This window comes from Palaemon carinicauda, chromosome 32, assembly GCF_036898095.1.
Source record: "Palaemon carinicauda isolate YSFRI2023 chromosome 32, ASM3689809v2, whole genome shotgun sequence".
In the NCBI taxonomy this organism is placed as follows: Eukaryota; Metazoa; Arthropoda; class Malacostraca; order Decapoda; family Palaemonidae; genus Palaemon; species Palaemon carinicauda.
The window spans coordinates 76,935,973-76,954,340 of record NC_090756.1 but is presented as its reverse complement, the minus strand read 5'-3'; the positions used below and the strand labels follow the sequence as shown (position 1 = coordinate 76,954,340).

Genomic DNA, 18,368 nt, shown 5'->3' with positions numbered 1-18,368 from the left:
GCTCTGTTCTGGCCGTCAAGAAGCTGGTTTCCAGAGGTACTGGAATGGATGGTAGATGTTCCGAGAAGCCTTCCCTTAAGACCAGATCTTCTCAGACAGCCTCAATTGGCAAGAAACCACCTAAACCTCCAAGCTCTACGTCTGACTGCCTTCAGACTATCGAAAAACTCTCTAGATTTAGAGGTTTTTCGAAGGAGGCAGCCAAGGCTATTGTGAGAGCAAGGAGGTCATCTACCATCATGGTGTATCAGACCAAGTGAGAGTTATTCAGAGAATGGTGTAGAGCTAATTCGGTTTCTTCATCCAATACCTCTATAACTCAGATGGCTGATTTCTTCCTAGACCTCAGAAATAAGCATAACTTCTCGTCCTCTACAATCAAAGGTTACAGAAGTATGTTGGCGACGGTCTTTAGACACAGAAACTTGGACCTTTCCAACAATAAGGACTAGCAGGATCTGTTTAAGTCTTTTGATACCTCAAAGAAAAGACAACCAGAATCGACTGCCTGGAACCTGGACGTGGTTCTTAGATATCTCATGAGTGACAGATTTGAACCTATACACTCGACCTCTTTTAAGGATCTAACCTTGAAAACTCTGTTTCTGGTTAGTTTAACCACTGCTAAGAGGGTCAGTGAAGTTCACGCCTTAAGCAGGAACATTGGTTTCCGAGATGGGAAAGCCATATGCTCCTTACAACTGGGTTTTTTGGCCAAGAATGAAAATCCTTCCTGTCCATGGCCGAAGTCTTTTGAGATCCCTTACCTCTATGATGTGGTGGGAGAAGAGTTGGAGAAAGTGCTCTGCCCTGTGAGAACATCAAGGTTCTATTTGGACAGAACTAAGAGTTTGAGAGGCGACTCAGACGCTCTTTGGTGTGCAGTAAGAAGACCTTCAATGCCCATGTCAAAAAGTGCCTTATCCTTTTTCATAAGGCTCTTGATTAGAGAGGCTCATGCCCAGTGTGATGAGGCAGACCAGAGGCTTCTCAAGGTGAAGACACATGAAGTCAGAGTGGTAATGACTTCAGTGGCTTTTAAACAGAACCGTTCTCTGCAAAGTTTGATGGATACAACTTTCTGGAGAAGTCTGTATTCGCATCCCATTGTTTAAAACATGTTCAGACTCTCTATGAGGACTGTTATATGTTGGGTCCATTCGTGGCGGCGAATGCGATCATAGGTGAATGATCTACCACTATATTCCCTTTTTCCTAATACCCGATTTAAAGAATAGCGAATTAAAGTTTAGCGATTTAGTCTGTTAGTTTGTTCTCGCCTCAGAGGCTTCGATTTAGACTATATCCTTGTTTTTTTTTTTTTTTTTTGTTACGTTATTCTTCGTTCTTGGTTATTACTAAGAAAAGCAATCAATTTTATTAATGTTCTTGTTTTATTGTGTGATGTTAGTTTTTTATTATGTAACCTTGAGAGCGAAAACAGAGACTGCTCGTTCCCTGTTCTACAGATATGAGTTATCCCTTCTCTCGTTTTCTTTGTTAGCTCGAGTAAGAGAGGTGAATTTCCCGTTCTCCGTTTTTATACGATCACGAGTTATTCAAGCCTCCTCTTAGTATCAGAGTTGATGATAGTACGTTTAATATTATAAACGTTTTTATTGATGTGGTTACTGTTAATATAGCTAACACTATTAATAGGTACGTTAGTGTATGAGTCATTAATTGGGGTCGTTTTATACCGACACCCTTAGCTCCGTGAGTTATGCTTAGCTCCGCCTTGAGTTATGCTCCGCTATATGGATACTCATTGGGTGAGAACTAGTTAACGTTCAGGAGCAGATTTTTGGAGTGCAACGGTGAAATCCGGCACTCGGACTCCGGCTGAAGCCTTTTACACACGAACCTTTGTCATGTTTGATCATAATTACACCGTTACGGCCGGCTTCACGGGAGATAACACAATCATTCATTGAGGTTAATGTTGTACGGGGAACGGTCACGATATCACGGTGACGGGCCTTTGCTACCGGATCTCCGGTACAAACAGAGATCAAGCAGACGGCCAGAACCGGAGTTAACAATGTGATACCGATGAAGACTTCACAGTTTCATTATTACGGTCCCTTTTTCATCGAATCTCCGGCTTCACTGGAGATAACACAAACATTCAGAATGTTATCGTACCGCTGAGGATCACGTTTTCACGATGACGGACCTTTGTCACTAGTTCTCCGTTACAAACAGAGATCAATCAGACGATCAGAATCAGGGTATGAACCCCTTTTTCATAAATAATCACAATATCGTTATTACGATCCTTTTCATCGAATCTCCGGCTTAACCGGATATCGTACAGGCGATCAGCATTGAGGTTAATATTAGTTTTCCTCTGGTGTTCACGTTGTCACTATGACGGACCTTTGTACCGGGGATTGTTACCGGAGCTCCGGTACAGACAGAGATCACTCAGACCACGGGGGGCCAATCTCTTGTTTTGCTGTAAAGGAAAGGATTTAACATGAATACAAAGTAAACTGTACTTACTTTAATGACACTTTGAATTTGCGTTGGTAATATTCATTAGTTATTCTTGAAAGTCCAAATAAAAATATATGAACATAACTATGCCTATATTTATGCATATATTTAATTCTAACTATGTATAAATATGGATAAATATCCATACAACATCGTGTTCAATTAGAAATAAATTGATTATGCCTATATTTATACATATTCAATTCTAACTATGCCTAAATATGAATAAATATCCATACAACATAGTGTTCAAATAGAAATAAGTTTCCACTCAGTACTGGGAACCAAACGTTGGCCCCTTCTAATGAAGGGCCGGGTCGAGACTAACCATGCCATGAGAGGCTATCTACTGTTCCTTGAAACTCTGGTCAGTGAACAGATGAATCAATAGAATACTAATAGCCAGTAAATAATGTTAGACCCGGTTCTGAACGTCTGAGTCAGGGGTGGCCAACCTGTGGCGGATGCGCCAACAGTGTCACATTTCATGAATACAAGTGTCGAACTATACCCCAAAAGATAGTACATTAAATGATTTTTCTTTAAAATTGATTTTTATGAGTTATACAGCTGATCCCAGCCTGTGAATAGGATCATTAACCAAAGTTCAAGGAACATCCAGACTTATGTCCCCTTTCTTTTACAGAAGGTTCGCCTACATGGTTCCCGTCAGGATGATGATGAATCTCTCTGGCCTGCAAGAGAGGCTCTCCGCCCTTGGTTATCAAGGTTGGGAAGAAATGCTCCATCTAGAGGTCCCTATCTCCTCAGAGTGTCCTCTCTAAGGTTGGACGACGACCCCATGGATGGGCAGGTAGGTGGGGATGAGTTTTGAGCCTTCAGCTTTGCAATTACCTACGTCACCGACCTAGGACCCTTAATGGATCCTGATGTTCATGTTACCCTGCATAAACCGTGACTGCTAAAAGCAACACATTCTAGGGAAAACCAAGGGGCTATGACGGAGCTCAAAAGTATGGTAGTGAGTCAGATCCGTTCAGGAACTCAGAAGTTTCCCCCTACAGCCCCAGGCATATCGAAGTAACCTCCTTCGATAAAAACAACGCATAGAGATTTGCCTTACATGTTCCATATATAGATGGTACCATAAATCTGGATGGCATAGACATCCTCCCTCTGGGGGACCTAGAATTTACTCCCAGGTACTAGAATTCCCGTTCAACGGATTCATTCGATTGAAAGAGATTGCCTTGGTTAGGTTAGACAAGGTACCGAAGGTAACAGTATTATTTCCTAAAGGGCAGGCCCGATCTGTCTGGACCAGGATGTTGTCAGTCTGAGGGTTACGATAATTCCAAGATCTGCCCTTCCAATTCGACCTACACGTTTGATGGTCTGATCGGGTTAGTTGTGGGAAATACGTTCTGTCTGAGGCCTCTATCAGACAGGAATCGATAGTCGGTTACCCACTCGTCATCACAGCCTCCCTCCGATTCGACGTCTATGCATCCAAATCCCCCTCATCAGGTGGTCTACCTCACTGATTCCCCAGGTACACAGCCCAACCCCGTTGGGATGTTTTACCTGCATACAGCCCTAGATCCGAACCCTCAGGCTCCTCTCGTGGACACCAGAGAGGAAGCTACAGGAGTAGAAGACAGTCTCGCCATCGAGACGGACCTAGAAAAAAGGGGGCTCGGAGAAGGAAAGTACCTAGATTCACCCCCTCACAACGCGGTGGTCCCGGTAGGGGGTAGACTTTACCACTTTCGAGACCATTGGACCTTCGGTCTGTGGGCTCATAGCATAATCTCTAAAGGTTTGAGGTGAAAATGGCCACAAGGTCCTCCTCCTCCACCAGTGACCTTCTCCCAGAAATCCACTCCCATCCTGGAAGAGTACACCACAGGGTTACTCAAGAAGAAGCAATCAAACGGGATCGATCACTGAAGTTCCAAAGCCACCTGTTCACAATTCCGAAGAAAGGCTTGGCGGCATTGAGAGTGGACCTGGACTTGTCAAGCTAAACTCTTACATTCTCTGCGACAAGTTCCGGATGTTGACTATCTCTCAGGTACGGACCTTACTTCCCCGTAGGACCGTCACCACCTCTGTCGATCTTACCGACGACTATTATCTTGCGCCTTTAGCTCGAAACTTCTCTTCTTATCTGGGTTTCCGCCTAAGCAGGAAAGCCTTTGTGTTCAAGACATGCCCTTTGGCCTCAACATTGATCCCAGGATATTCACAAAACTAGGAGAGAGAGTGTTAGAACAACTCAGGAACCAAGAGATACAGATCATTGCTTATCTGGCCGGTTGGCTCATTTGGGCCCGGCCGGTCATAGAAGGCAACAGAGCTACGAAGGAATTATTCCAATTTCTCGACAACCTGTGATTTCGGGTCAATCTCCAAAAAATCTCGCCTGCAACCATCAGTCCGCTTAGAATGGTTAGCTATTCAGTGGGACCTTTCGAAGCACACGTTGTCTCTCCCTTCCAAAAGGTAAGAGGAATAGTTTCCAAGATCAAAAAATTTTCTCAAACACAAACAGGTGTCCGAAGAGCCTTAGAAAGTATCCTCGGACTTTTCCAATTCACTTCAGTAACAGATCTAATAAAAGCCAAACTCAAAGACATCAATCGAGTTTGGAGAAAGAGAGCTACAGTACCTATAAGAGACATGGTCTCGAAGATCCCCTCTGTCTTGAAAATGAGACTACGCCCATGGTCCGAACCGAAGGACCTCTCCAAATCGGTTCCTCTACAATTCCCACCTCCACAAGTGACATTCCATACAGCCGCGTCTCTAAGTGGATGGGGGGGATTACTCCGAACATCAGATGTTTCAGGTTCTTGGTCACTCTCCATGAAACAGTCCCATATCATTGTTCTCAAAGCCATGGCAGTGTTCTTGACCCTGAAGAGAGACTCTCCTCCGAGGTCGACCCACATCAGAGTAGTGTCAGACAGCACAGACGCAGTACACTACGTCAACAGGGGAGGATCCAAGTCACCCAACCTGAATCAGATCCTGGTCACTATCTTCGCCTGGGCAACAGAAGAGAACTGGTTCCTGTCAGCACCTCACCTAGCGGGAGGCCAGAATGTGAGAGCGGACTCACTATCCAGGACGGATCCACTGGAGTCAGAATGGTCTCTAGACATAATTTCATTCCGGTGGATACTCAGGCTCGTTCCAGGCCTCCAGGTAGATCTATTCGCAACTCAGATGAATCACTAACTTCCTTGTTATGTGACCCCAACCCTGGACCCTCGGGCTTATGCCATGGACGCATTACCCCGGGATTGGAACCATTAGAAGAAGATTTCCCTATCTCCCCCAGGGAATCTTCTAAAAACTTTTACACAAACTACGCTCCTTCCCGGGCGCAGTGGCTTTAGTACCACCTCACTGGCCAAGAACAGTTGGTTTCCTCTCCTCCTCGAGTTGAAACTCAGTCCCATCCGGATCCCGTTCCTCAAACTGACCCGAGTATCCAAACTCACTGTGTCAGATTACTCAAGGATAGCCAAAACTCTAACTTTGTGGACTACAGGAAGTTGGCAGCTCGTAGAGATGCGAACATTGAACCGGAAACGATCTCTTCATCGAATGGGACAAAAAGGGACTCGACAATTCGCCAATATGATTCGGCCGTTAACAACTAGTAGGTTCCCTAAGAGTGCAGATCATACTCGTATGTCCCCGCATTTAGCCATCTCTTTCTTGAGGTTCCTATTTGACAAAGGCCTAACAGTTAGCACTTTAACCACCATCAAGTCAGCTTTGAAGAAGATCTACCTTGTTGGGTTCAACATTAACCTAGCTGATTCCTATTTCTCATCAACCCCAAAAACATGTGCTAGGCTTCGACCTTCGGTTCGGCCACAAAAGGACTCTTGGTCTATGAACGGTGTTCTCAAACTTGCGATGGACACGGACAATGAATCCTGCTCTTATATCACTCTTCTTAGGAAGACTTTATTTCTAACGGCTATGGCCTCAGGTGATGGAACATCAGAACTAGCAGCTCTCACGAAACCTGGAAAACATAGATTTCCTCCCTTCAGCCGAAGTACTCCTTTCCAGACAAAGCTTCCCTAGCTAAAAAATGAGGATCCGCAAAATAGGTGCTCCTCTCGGAAGATTATTCTTCATCCCCAGGATTTTTCTCCGTGTACAGTCACACTCTCAAGCCCCTTTTTAGCTAGAACTGCCACCCGCTCGTCTGGCTCCTTGGTTATCAGGGAACAAGGAGGTACTATTTCCATTCACGGTATCAGGCAACAAATCCTCTACTTCATTAAACATACTAATCCGGAATCATTTCCCCAGGCTCATGATATACGGACAGTAGATGCCTCCAACAATGATTTCCAGAACAGGGACTTTGATGATTTTAAAAAATATACGGGTTGGAAATCCCCTATGGTTGTCAAACGCCAATATCTAAAGATCTTACAGGCCCTTAAATACCCAACGATGGCAGAGGGGAGCCTTATCTCTCCCCATTAATCTCCTCTTCTTCCTTTCTTCCATCTCTTCTCTTCTCCCTCCTACCCGCCACTCACACCACGTCGCCGCTCTCCTTGGTAGTTCGTTAGCCCTATGATATTTGCCATGTTTAATTCCTATGGTTTAACTGTTATTGTAGTTACCGTTCCTTTAATGTTTAGATATACTTAGACATGTAAGGTTTGATGCCTTTTGCGATTCGACACTCAGTTGGTTCCTTGTCGTCATTATTATTTAACCTTACGTTCCCTATGTCATTTGGCTGGTTGGTAATTGGACGGTTACTTTATGATATCATAGTATTGTCGTACATGGTGATTGTATTCTCCTCATTATGTTATTAATTTATTGGGCTTGGAAGGCATTCTCTGGTACTTTTTCGCCGGCCGTCACAGGTTCGACCCAGAAAAGGGATTTTGACGAAGGAAAAATCTATTTCTGGGGAGAGACCTGTGACGCCCGGCGAAACCCTTCCCGATTATTTTTGTACGGACCCACCCTTTCCTTGCCAAGCCATATGTTCTTGCAGAAGGATGACCTAGTGAGCGCGAGTGGTGGGTGTCGGTAGGGTAACCCAACTGTATTCTCTAGGGCCTGTCACGGCCCTCCCCCTTTGATGAAGGGATTATCTAAATGGAAGACAGCCTGTGAATAGTGTTTTACAAACGCCCTTGTTAGATATACGACACCAACAAGGTGCTCGCGCGAGGGTTGTAACCTCTGCATTCCATGCTTTTAATTTTCTCTGGTATATTTGGAAGATTTATATCAGAAAAAGTACAAAGAAGGACTTTTTCGCCGGCCGTCACAGGTCTCTCCCCAGAAATAGATTTTTCCTTCGTCAAAATCCCTTTTCTATCTCTTGGAACTTGTAAAGTTATGGTTGTATGTGGAGATTAGTCGTCAGTCTTCCACAATCTATTGTTTGGTCAGGTGGTCAATTTGTTCCTTGGGTGTGCTCGGAACAAGGGTATTAGTTGAGGTCCTGTCATATTATAGGTTATAGCACCGTTTGACAGCTCCTAGAGATCATTAGCCCCCTGGGTGAAACGCTTGATCTCTTAAGGATAGCAGACAAAATGAGGCAGAGAATCATTGCAGTCAGCTTCCTTATCAGGTGAGAACCTCTTAAGTTGTTTATGTAACGCTTAAGTGAATTTCCAATTATGTTGCTGTCTCTGACCCACCACCAAGAGTGTCAATCAGCCATTTTTATATAACCAGCGGGTAAGTTTTATATTTAAAAATATTTTCATAATAAAATAAATTTTTGAATATACTTACCTGCTGGTTATATAAGTTAAAAACCCACCCTCCTCCCCACTAGAGACCATGGGGCATGGAAGATCTGAAGGGTTTGGTATAGTTCTACCTGACTACCGCGAGGGCACTAATGTACACCTGGCATATCTGCGAGAGACGTGAGATTTTGAATTTTCTGCTGGGCGTCTAGGGACTTTAGCCATTCTTATATAACCAGCGGGTAAGTATATTCAAAAATTTTATTTTATTATGAAAATGTCATTTTTAAGAACTGTATATAAGTTTGAACTATTACCTTTAGTTGTCATTGTTCATAATTTGGGTTTAACTTTTTTTCTGCTACCTAAACATTTGACCATGATGGTATATTGATTTTACCTTTGCTGTTTGTTCTTTCGCAGATACAAACTTTTGAGTTATTTACTTACGTTTACTCCTTTGTCGATTTACTACAATAAGAAAGAAAGAAAGAAAGGTTCCTAACTGGAACTATATAATAGGTTACTTGGCAATTCCACGTTACATACTGCTGCAAGGCAAGCTTCACTCTATCACGGTCAATTTAAGAGGCTGACTTCCACATACTGCTCTACGATCACAGTTTATTCCCCATTGGATTATTGTTGTGCACTGTTTAGTGATGCTAGTGTTATGCGGTCTTCCCCACACCTTCATGAGTCTGGTCGAGATTGATCCACATCCCTCTTACCTGAACTGCCGTGGTAAGTGGTATTCCATTGAATCTCCATGTGAATATTGTAGGGAGTGGCCATCCTCCTGGGGAATATCGTTCTCGAAAGAAATGAGGTAAAAGGGATTGTTCCCTATCTGCATCTCCTTCCTTTGACAGCAAGAAGAGCAAGCTTGATTCTGCAACGCACGATATTCCTCACCCCATTCCTCCTTTTCCGAAGACATCAATGACTCCGGTAACTGATGATGATGACTGAGAAATTATTACTTTGTATATTAATGACACCTTTGCTAATGTACTATTCCAATGTAGGGCCTAGTGATCACGAATCATTTCCAGAGACTGATCCCATGGCTACGGCCCCTGCACTTGAAGTGCGTGATCCAGTCCCAGTGTCATTAGTGACAGATTACACTGATTTGCATAAATTTCCTTTGTCTCCCACTGTTGTACTTAATGGTGAGCATTTTATGGCGGAGTTCAAGCTGAATGACTTCGTTTCTGGAGGTATCTCCCTTGAAAGCACCGTCTCCCTTTGTTCTCACCCGAGAACTCATTCTCGATTCTAGACTGCAATTTCCCCATGTAACTATGCGGCGCTGTCTGAATATTGTAATCTTTCACCCACTTGTACATTCGAGTCTGGCTTGCCTCGTACGCCCAGGGGTCCTTGGCATTGCTCTCATAATAATTCTCCCTGGGGAAAACTAGCTAGTTGGTTAAGACTTCCACCCACTTAAGGGTGAGTCTGTTCCTATAAACAGCGAAATGGTTTGTATTTAGTGTCGGAACAAATGACAAATTTGAAAGTAATTTGTATTTTTCCTGTGATACAAACCTTTAGCTCTTTATACATATTTCTCCTGCCTTCACTTATGCCCCTGCAAGTTCCGTCTGCAATGAAAAGTAGTGATATAGCACAGGTGTGTGTGCGTGTGAACGGGGTAGCCGGCACTATCCCCTAACCCACCTCGCTAATTAGCGCTGGGCAGTTATACTTGGCTAAAAGTCTTATGGCTAGTCTTCCAGCTTCGACCAAAAGTCTGTTCCCTATAAAGAGTTCAAAGTTTGTGTCGTTGAGAAAACAACAAATTACTTTCAAATTTGTCTTACAATATTTTTAATACAATTTGTATTTGTTCCATCACTCTATACAAAACCCTCACTATTTATAGGGATATTACTTTTGGCGTAGCTTAAAGACTTATAGCGAGGGATAACTACCAAAACCGGTAGTTAACGGGAGGGGTGAGTACCCCGCTCACTCACTCACACACCTGGGCTCAGCACCCACTTTTCTTTTTGCTCGGGTAGGGTGTGGATGTTGCCGCTCTCTCCCTCCATTGTCTTGACTTTTCATTTGACTTTAAAATGATTATTTTAATAATTCTTTTTCTCTTTACAGATTGATTGTGTGGTCCCATTGCCATGTGTATCGTCATCGCTCTCCAGTCCCCCAAGAGGAGTCCACATCCAATTATGTTAGCCAGGTCCCGACACTGAGGGAACCTCTGAAGGGCGGACGACTGATTCCTTTCCCCTTCAAGAGGGAATCATCAAAGGCCCAACAGCCTGCTGCTTCGAAGGAACAACGCCAGGAAAAGTCCCCAGTGGTCAGACCGGTACCGGCTGTACTAGGTAGGAAAGTTAACCCTTCCTTTCAGGTACCCAGACCTAAGGCATTTAGCCTTTCAAAGGATCCTCTTGCCAGCACTTCAAGCGGTAGGGAGCCTGCCTGACTTGATGCACTGGTTAAGGCAGTTTGACAAGTTGTTACAGGGGTTCTTCCTAGCATGCAGTCGATGGCCAGCACACCCAGGATCCCCCTGAAAACAGCTAATGTCCCTCGGGTCCTCTTCTCCGTTCAACCCCAGAAGGAGCTCCGAAGGGTCAGTACTATCCAGACCCTCTCTGCAGGAGATTCCTTCCTCCCCCCTTAAGAGGAAACGGAGCGGAGAATCCAGGTAGGTCTGAGAATCCTCCACGGGTACGTGTGGCACCGGTACGACCACTGAGAAAAGGAAGAGGATAATGCTATCCCCCCATTGAGAGGATAGGAGGATAGGGAGGTCTCTATGACAGAGGATAGGAGGATAGGGAGGTCTCTATGACAGAGGATAGGAGGATAGGGAGGTCTCTATGACAGACCCTTATCCATGGAGGTGGTCCCTCCAGAGCTCCAACCTACATCAAACCAGACATCATTCCTCCTTCCAGAAAGGACCTACGTCCCCTTAGGAAAGCATCAGCCTCCAGGCCGTCTCTCTTTTGGAGGAATACCTTCCCCTTCGCCGAAGGAATCAAAGACCATCCCGAAGTTCTCAGCAAGAGCTTCCATACCTCAGCAAGAGAGTTTAAGAGGAGCTTTTCCTCCTGGGACGTCGGCAAGAGACGCCTCTTCAATGGCCTATCCCGACGACTTCTTCCCACCCCGAGCTCCTATGGGTGAGAGTTCTGCCTAGAGCCGCTAGCCCAAAATTAACGGAAGCGGAGCAGAAGGAGTCAGAATATGCCTTCTGGCAGGTTCTGGCCTGCATAAGAGCCATCATCAGCCTGTCAGTTCCATTGACAGCCCCTTAAGTTGGCAAAGACATGGTCCTGGACCATATCTATGGTACTCAGAGACTCCCAAGGGCCAGTGCAACTTTGCCTTTGTCAAAGGAGTTGAAGAGTGCCTGGAAGAAGACAGTCTCCTAGGCTATCGACTCCTCTAGCTCCCTCCAAGCAGGCTCCTTCTTGAAACTTCTTGCCGCCTTTTTTGCAGCAGAGGAGGTATTTCGAGGTTATCAATGAGGGTCTTCCAGCCCTGCCTCTAGATCACTCCCTAGAGGCACTAACCAGAGTAGTCCCCTTTGAGAGACTGTCTGGACTCTGCGTCTCCATCCCAGCTTTGGAGATCATCAACCAAGAGAACATCACGAAGTATGTCATGCAGGCTACTTCATGGGTGGACCTGTGGTTTGGGTCTGTGGTTCACCTAATTAGGACTGAGAACTGGTCGCGTATGTCCGCCAGGAGGTCGATGGAGACCTTTCTATTGTCCAGTACAAGGACAATTGAGTTCCTCTCTCACCAGGTGGTGAACCTATGGGTGAACACCATCCTCAAGCGTCGGGACTCTATAATAGAAAAGTTCCATTGGCAGGTCCCACAGTCTGAGTTGTTCAGGCTAAGAAACTCCACTTTCAAGGGGAGTTCTCTATTTGAGCCGGAAGATGTCAAGCGGGTGGCAAAAAGATGGAAGAAGTCGAACCAAGACTCCCTCCTCCAAAGGGCCCTTACATCGAGGCCCTACCAAGCTCCGCCACAGAAGAAGGAACCTCCATCAAAACTGCCGACAAGTAGGGCTACATCTACCACATTGACGTCGCAGGTGTTTAAGAAACCCTTTCACAACAAGGACCATTAAATGTCAAATTCTTTCTGTGGAATTAGAGGGAATATGGGTGCCGGCCAATTCTGCCCCTGCTATGACGTGTAATCCTCCTTCCTGCCCTCCTGTGGGGGATGCCCGCAAAGCCTCTGGCAGAGGATCTGCAGGTCGGGGCCGAACCCTTTATGGTCGCAGTGATTTGTTCAGGGTATCAAGTCCCGTTCTTTCATTCACTCCCTCCACTGACTCGGGATCCAGTCCCTTCAAGCTTTTACACGAAGGGATCTGTGAAGGAGCTGGCCCTTCGGGCTGAAGTCTAGACCATGTTGGGAGAAGGGTGCTTTCCAAGAGGTCCTTGACAGGTCCCCAGGTTTCTTCAGTTGACTCTTATCTTGTGAAAAAGGCGTCTGGAGGCTGGAGACTCAGTCATCGATCTTTCGGCCTTGAACAAGTTTGTCAAGCAAACTTTATTCAAGACGGAGACAGTGAACACCGTCAGACAAGCGATAAGACCACAGGACTTCATGTGCACACTGGATCTCAAGGACTCATGCTTCTAGATCCCAGTCCATTGTCTTCAAAGTATCTAAGGATCATGTTCAACAACAAACAATATCAGTTCAATGTGCTGTACTTTGGTCTTTCCACAGCACCTCAGGTCTTTATGAGTGTTAGCCGTAGTGTCATCTTGGGCTCATAGAATTGGCATCCTTCTCCTTAGATATTTGGACGACTGGTTGATTCTAGCAGACTTGGTGGCTACCCTTCTTCAGAACTGAGACAGACTTCTAGTGCTTTACTAATATTTGGGGATCATGGTAAACCTCGAGAAGTCATCTCTGCTCCCCTCTCAAAGACTGGTATACTTAGGCATGATTGTAAACACCATTCAGTACAAAGCATTCCCATCAGACGAAAGAGTAGAGAGGCTGAGGAAGGTAGCAGAACCCTTTCTCAGGCATGGAGAACTCTCAGCCCAGAGCTGGTTGTGTCTCTTAGGTCACCTATCATCCCTGATCCGTCTGGTTCCCAACGACCATCTCAGGATACAATCTTTCCAGTGGCAGCTCAGGTCCAAATCGAATCGGGCAAGCAATTTCCCGGACACCTTGATCCAGATAGGATCAGAGAAATAGACAGACCTCAGGTGGTGGATTGCAGACGAGAACCTCTGCAAAGGGGTCGACCTTCTTGTCCCCCCCCCCATTGATGCTCTATTCTGATACATCAAAAGAAGGGTCACAGACCCACATGCTGCATCATACCACCTTTGGCTTTGTTCTGAATCAGAAAGGCATCAGCATATAAATCTCCTACCTAGAGATGAGGGTAGCCTTTCTAGCCCTCCAACAGTTCAAGCAGTTCCTGGCTGGTCACTCCGTGGTGTTGATAAGCGACAATACCTCTGTAGTGTCGTCAAGCAGTAGAGATACTCGGACAGAAAGTAACTCAGTGTCCCTGTCAGCTTCCTTCATTCCAGGCAAGAGGGATGTGCTGGCAGACAATCTGAGCAGAGTGACTCACTGAATTGATAGGAATCATCGGCTTGATGGCGGAGGTTCCAGGTCCTCCTCCCATGCCCTCATAGGATGTGAAATCCAAGGGACTGGCGAGGAAGGAGAATCCTACTCTCCTTGCAGACTTTAGGATCTGACCGCAGGAGCTGAAGAAAGTGAAGACCATTCCTAAGAACTGGCACTCGGCCTCTGAGCAGCCAGATTCGAGGAAGGGTCTTCGGGATTTCAGGTCCTTCTCCGTAAGCCTTGCACATAGTGGCCCCTCTCCGAGGTCTTAGGTCTCGCTCGTAGATCAGTTGATGACCTTGACCCACTGCAGGCTCCTATAGATGTGAGCCTGGGGTGGAAGGTCCATTTGACGATGGCTCGGAACAATCCAATAAAGAGGATTTCTCCCTTGGAGCAGAAAGATTTTAATCATCCAAAGGATCATCTCCTTGGGAGAACTGGATCAGGTTCCAGCTGAGGGAAAGTACACTGTCCTGCCCCTTTATTATGACACCCCCAGACCCACCAAGACTAGGGTAGCCATACCTTGGTCGAGAGGTCAAGGGTGGCAAGATGAGGACTTACGCCCAAGTGGCAGGAGTCTCACAGTCCCTCAGGTCTGTGAACTAATCTCATTTGCTTTCTCCGCAGTATGTATGACGGAGGATGTATTACGAGATTGTCGATGATGATCCGTCACTTCTTCCCTTAGACGCAGCACTTTTGTCTTTAACTCAGAATATGTCTCTGGACAATCTTGCTTCTTTTTCGGTGGCTGTCACTTGCCGGGTGATGCAAACCAGTGGGTCAACTTGGTTTTGAGACAACGTGATGCCATAATCTCGAAATTCCAGAAGCAAGTGCCCAGGAGGAAAGATATGAAACTTTGCAACTCCTCAATGGACAGTCCCTTCCTCTTAAATGTGGAGGACATCCAGGTAGTTGCCGAGAGATGGAGGAAGGCGAGTAATGATTTATTGCCCTTACTCTTCAGTACCACTGCTACAGCGACCGTCCCCAATGAAACACCTAGGACATAGGAAATGGTTCTGCAAAGAAAGTCAATAAGCTCTATGGTCTGTTCTAAAATATTGCCTATTTGAGGGGACGGGGGCAAGTGACACTCAAGTGCCTCCCTGAGTTCATTGCCAAGACTCAAAATCCGGCTGTATCGGATCGTAGGTTCGGGGTCTTCCTGATTGCGAGTCAATTTCTGTAACTGATGAAACAGATCAGCTGTTACTCTGCTCTTTGAGGGTGCTGAGGAAGTATCTCAAGAAAACCGCAAGAGCTCGACCACTTACTAACAAACTATTTATCAGTATGGGGAGAGTCAGAAGGAGAATCACCAGAAACATGATCTCTTCCTGGAGCCCTACACTCGACTCCATTTCTCTCGACCGTTGGCCCAGAGCTCACAACGTCACGGGTCTTAGCACTTCACTGGCATTCAAAAAGAACTACTCTGTGCAAGTAGTAGGTTTGTCAGGGTACCAGCCACCCGTTGAGGTACTACCGCTAGAGAGTTATGGAGTTCTTTGGCTGGTCAGACAGCATTAAATTGGATCTCTACACCAAATAGTCTGGCCTATTCTTTACAGATTCTCCTCTGTCCTCGTACACATGACAACACTGAGATTACCAAACAATTCTTCTTTACCAAAGGAGTTAACCACTGCAATGTAATTGTTCAGTGGCTACTGTACTCTTGGTAAGGGTAGAAGAGACTCTTTAGCCATAGTAAGTAGCTCTTCTAGGAGGACACTCCAAAATCAAACCATTGTTCTCTAGTCTTGGGTAATGCCATAGCTTCTGTACCTTGGTCTTTCACTGTCTTGGGTTAGAGTTCTCTTGCTTGAGGGTACACTCGGGCACACTATTCTATCTTATTTCTCTTCCTCTTGTTTTGTTAAATTTTTTATGGTTTATATTGGGAAATCTTTATTTAAATGTTGTTACTGTTCCTAAAATATTTTATTTTTGCTTGTTTCCTTTCCTCACGGGGGTATTTTCTCTCTTGGAACCCCTGGGCTTGCAGCATCCTGCTTTTCCAACTAGGGTTGTAGCTTAGCATTTAATAATAATAATAATAATTATGATAGTAATAATAATAGTAGTGAAGCAGTGCCACCCTTGCCCATAGGGACGTCTCTCTCTACTGATGCACCTTTTTCCTTCCTTTGGGATCCCAGGTTCCCCCCTCAAAGAAATGGCTTTTGGAGATTTTGCAGCTGGCGACACAGCCAGTGGGAGTGCACACCTGCATCCTCATGGGTTGATTAAGGTCTTCCTCCTCGAGACTTTTAGTGGTAATCCACTGAAAGAGCTTCTCGTACCCCTTGCTGTAGCATCCTCTGTTTCTGCTTTGTTTGTTCTGCTTCTGCAGATGAACAAGAGCAGTTGCAGACTAGTACCCCTCATGGTTACCAGTTGGGGGATATTCTTCAGGTGAACCCAGAAGCTGACTTCAGTCAGTCTTCAAAGCTCACGGATTACTCCTTGTGTACCTCTAGACATTACTTGCTCAGGACACTGAGGGCCCGCGGAGTATAAAGCACAGAGCTTTGCCACCTGGTGGGGAGCGCCCGCCTTGTTCACGACTGAGGCCCTCCTCGCTTGAGTGGTTGCTCCCCACCAGGGGTTTCAGGAAACGGGTGCTGAATTCGTCCATGCCACATTCCAGCTCTTCGTAACAAGACAACAATGGGGTACAGAGGTTGGGTACAGTGCCTGACCCTCTCCGTTGTGTTCATATGCGTTGTTATGCCAGGTCTTTTGGGGCCTGTGTCTTGCCTTCTCCCTTTCACGAGGAAGAACCTGCTGTTTTTACTATGTGTCAGCGAGTAGGTAGTTCAGTGCTGCCTTGCTGGCAACCAGTAGAGCATGTTTATCTTCCTGTAGGAGCATGCAAGGCTACTCTCCACCCTCCTGTCGGAGCTCTGGCAAGTGAGAGTACTTTCTCCCATGCTGCTTTGTCAGTGGGCAAACAGAGTGAGTCTTTCTCAGTTTTGTGCACCGAACCACTTGAGCTTCGACGAGGTGTGGGGGGGCCAAGCTCCTCTGCCTGATGAAGTTCTACGTGTGATCTCTGTTGCTCTCCCCAAAACTCACAGGAAATTTCCAATATGGGGTACTTAGGTAGCACGCGCTTCCCCAGTATGCTCTGCTTTGGCAGCACTAGAACACCCACAAGTACGCGGTACCTCAGTAGCGCACACGCTCTCCCCATTGCCCTATGCTTCGGCACCTAGAGTGCAGTCACAGATGCACGCCACCTTGACTATGCGCACCTCTATGGTTGCTCTCCAAAGTTCTCCTTGCCATACAGTATTGTGGTTCAAGTTGTACTCATCAGTACGTGCCTCTTTGGTGACGTACCCTCTTACCCCTGTTCTCCCTTCTATGGTAGTTGGTCAGAATGTGCCTATTCTCGATGCTTCCTTAGCATGTACTCGCCTTTGTATGGTTAAGTAAAATACAAATTACTTTCAATTTTGTCATTTTTCCTGGGTGGAATTACAGTATTTGCCTACATTTACTACCTGTCATTACCTGTTATTAAAGTTTTCAACAGCCATTCCATTCCAGCTGTGCTGAAGGCAATCCCTATTTCAAAGGTTTACATACAGTATTTCTTTTATAATTTATTATTTATTTAGCTGAATGTGGATAAATTTTATATTACATTTTTGTTACCATTTTGAAAATTAATTAGCTAAGAAGTAACATTTAATCAGGTTTTATCAAAGGATGCTTAAACAAAATTTAATGTTATGCCTTCTTACAACAGGAGAGCAGGCTAGGGGTCCTTCAACAAGGCCTTCAAAAATTCTTTATCAGTAGGAATGAGAAATTGGAAATAGCCGTGAATGAAGTCCAGGATAATTTGAAGCAAGCCGAAGAATCGAAAGAAAAAATATTTTCTTTTAGAGAAGAAATTGTTAAGGTTTTTAATGCCTCTGTAAAATCACCTCTAATTTCATCAGAGGGAGACTTTCAGGTGAGATCCTATTTTTTATCTAAGGTTTTTGTTATAAGAAAAGGGATTTTGACGAAGGAAAAATCTATTTCTGGGGAGAGACCTGTGACGGCCGGTGAAAAAGTCCTTCTTTGTACTTTTTCTGATATAAATCTTCCAAATATACCAGAGAAAATTAAAAGCATGGAATGCAGAGGTTACAACCCTCGCGCGAGCACTTCGTGAGTGTCGTGTATACACTAGGGGCGTGTGAAAACCACTATTCACAGGCTGTCTTCCATTTAGATAACTCCTCCATCAAAGGGAAGGGCCGTAACAAAGACCCCAGAAACCACACTTGGGCCACGCCACGTCAACCACACGAACGCCTTCTAGGTCATCCTTCTGTTTTTGGACTTGCGAGCAAGTTGAATTTGTTTCAATGCTGATACAAACCTTTGTCATTTATTGAGGTAGCTTTAGCAGTGCTTTGTTGCGAATAGGTTGAAGAGTGATCGTGGGTGGGGAAGCCAGTTATAACTGCCTCATGAGCTCACCATGTACATCGGTGAGGTCATGTTAGTGGCTGTGTGACTT

The 18,368-nt window shown here is 45.3% G+C and overlaps 1 protein-coding gene across 3 annotated transcripts in view; it reads left to right on the top strand.

Moving 5' to 3' along the window:
• Nucleotides 1-18,368, top strand: part of LOC137625391 (uncharacterized) — a 74,262-nt gene that overhangs the window by 37,983 nt on the left and 17,911 nt on the right. For all 3 annotated transcript variants that reach the window (XM_068356259.1, XM_068356261.1, XM_068356258.1), the window contains exon 3: nt 17,604-17,813. In XM_068356259.1, coding sequence (XP_068212360.1) covers nt 17,604-17,813 — 210 coding nt within the window. The remainder of the gene's footprint in view (nt 1-17,603; nt 17,814-18,368) is intronic.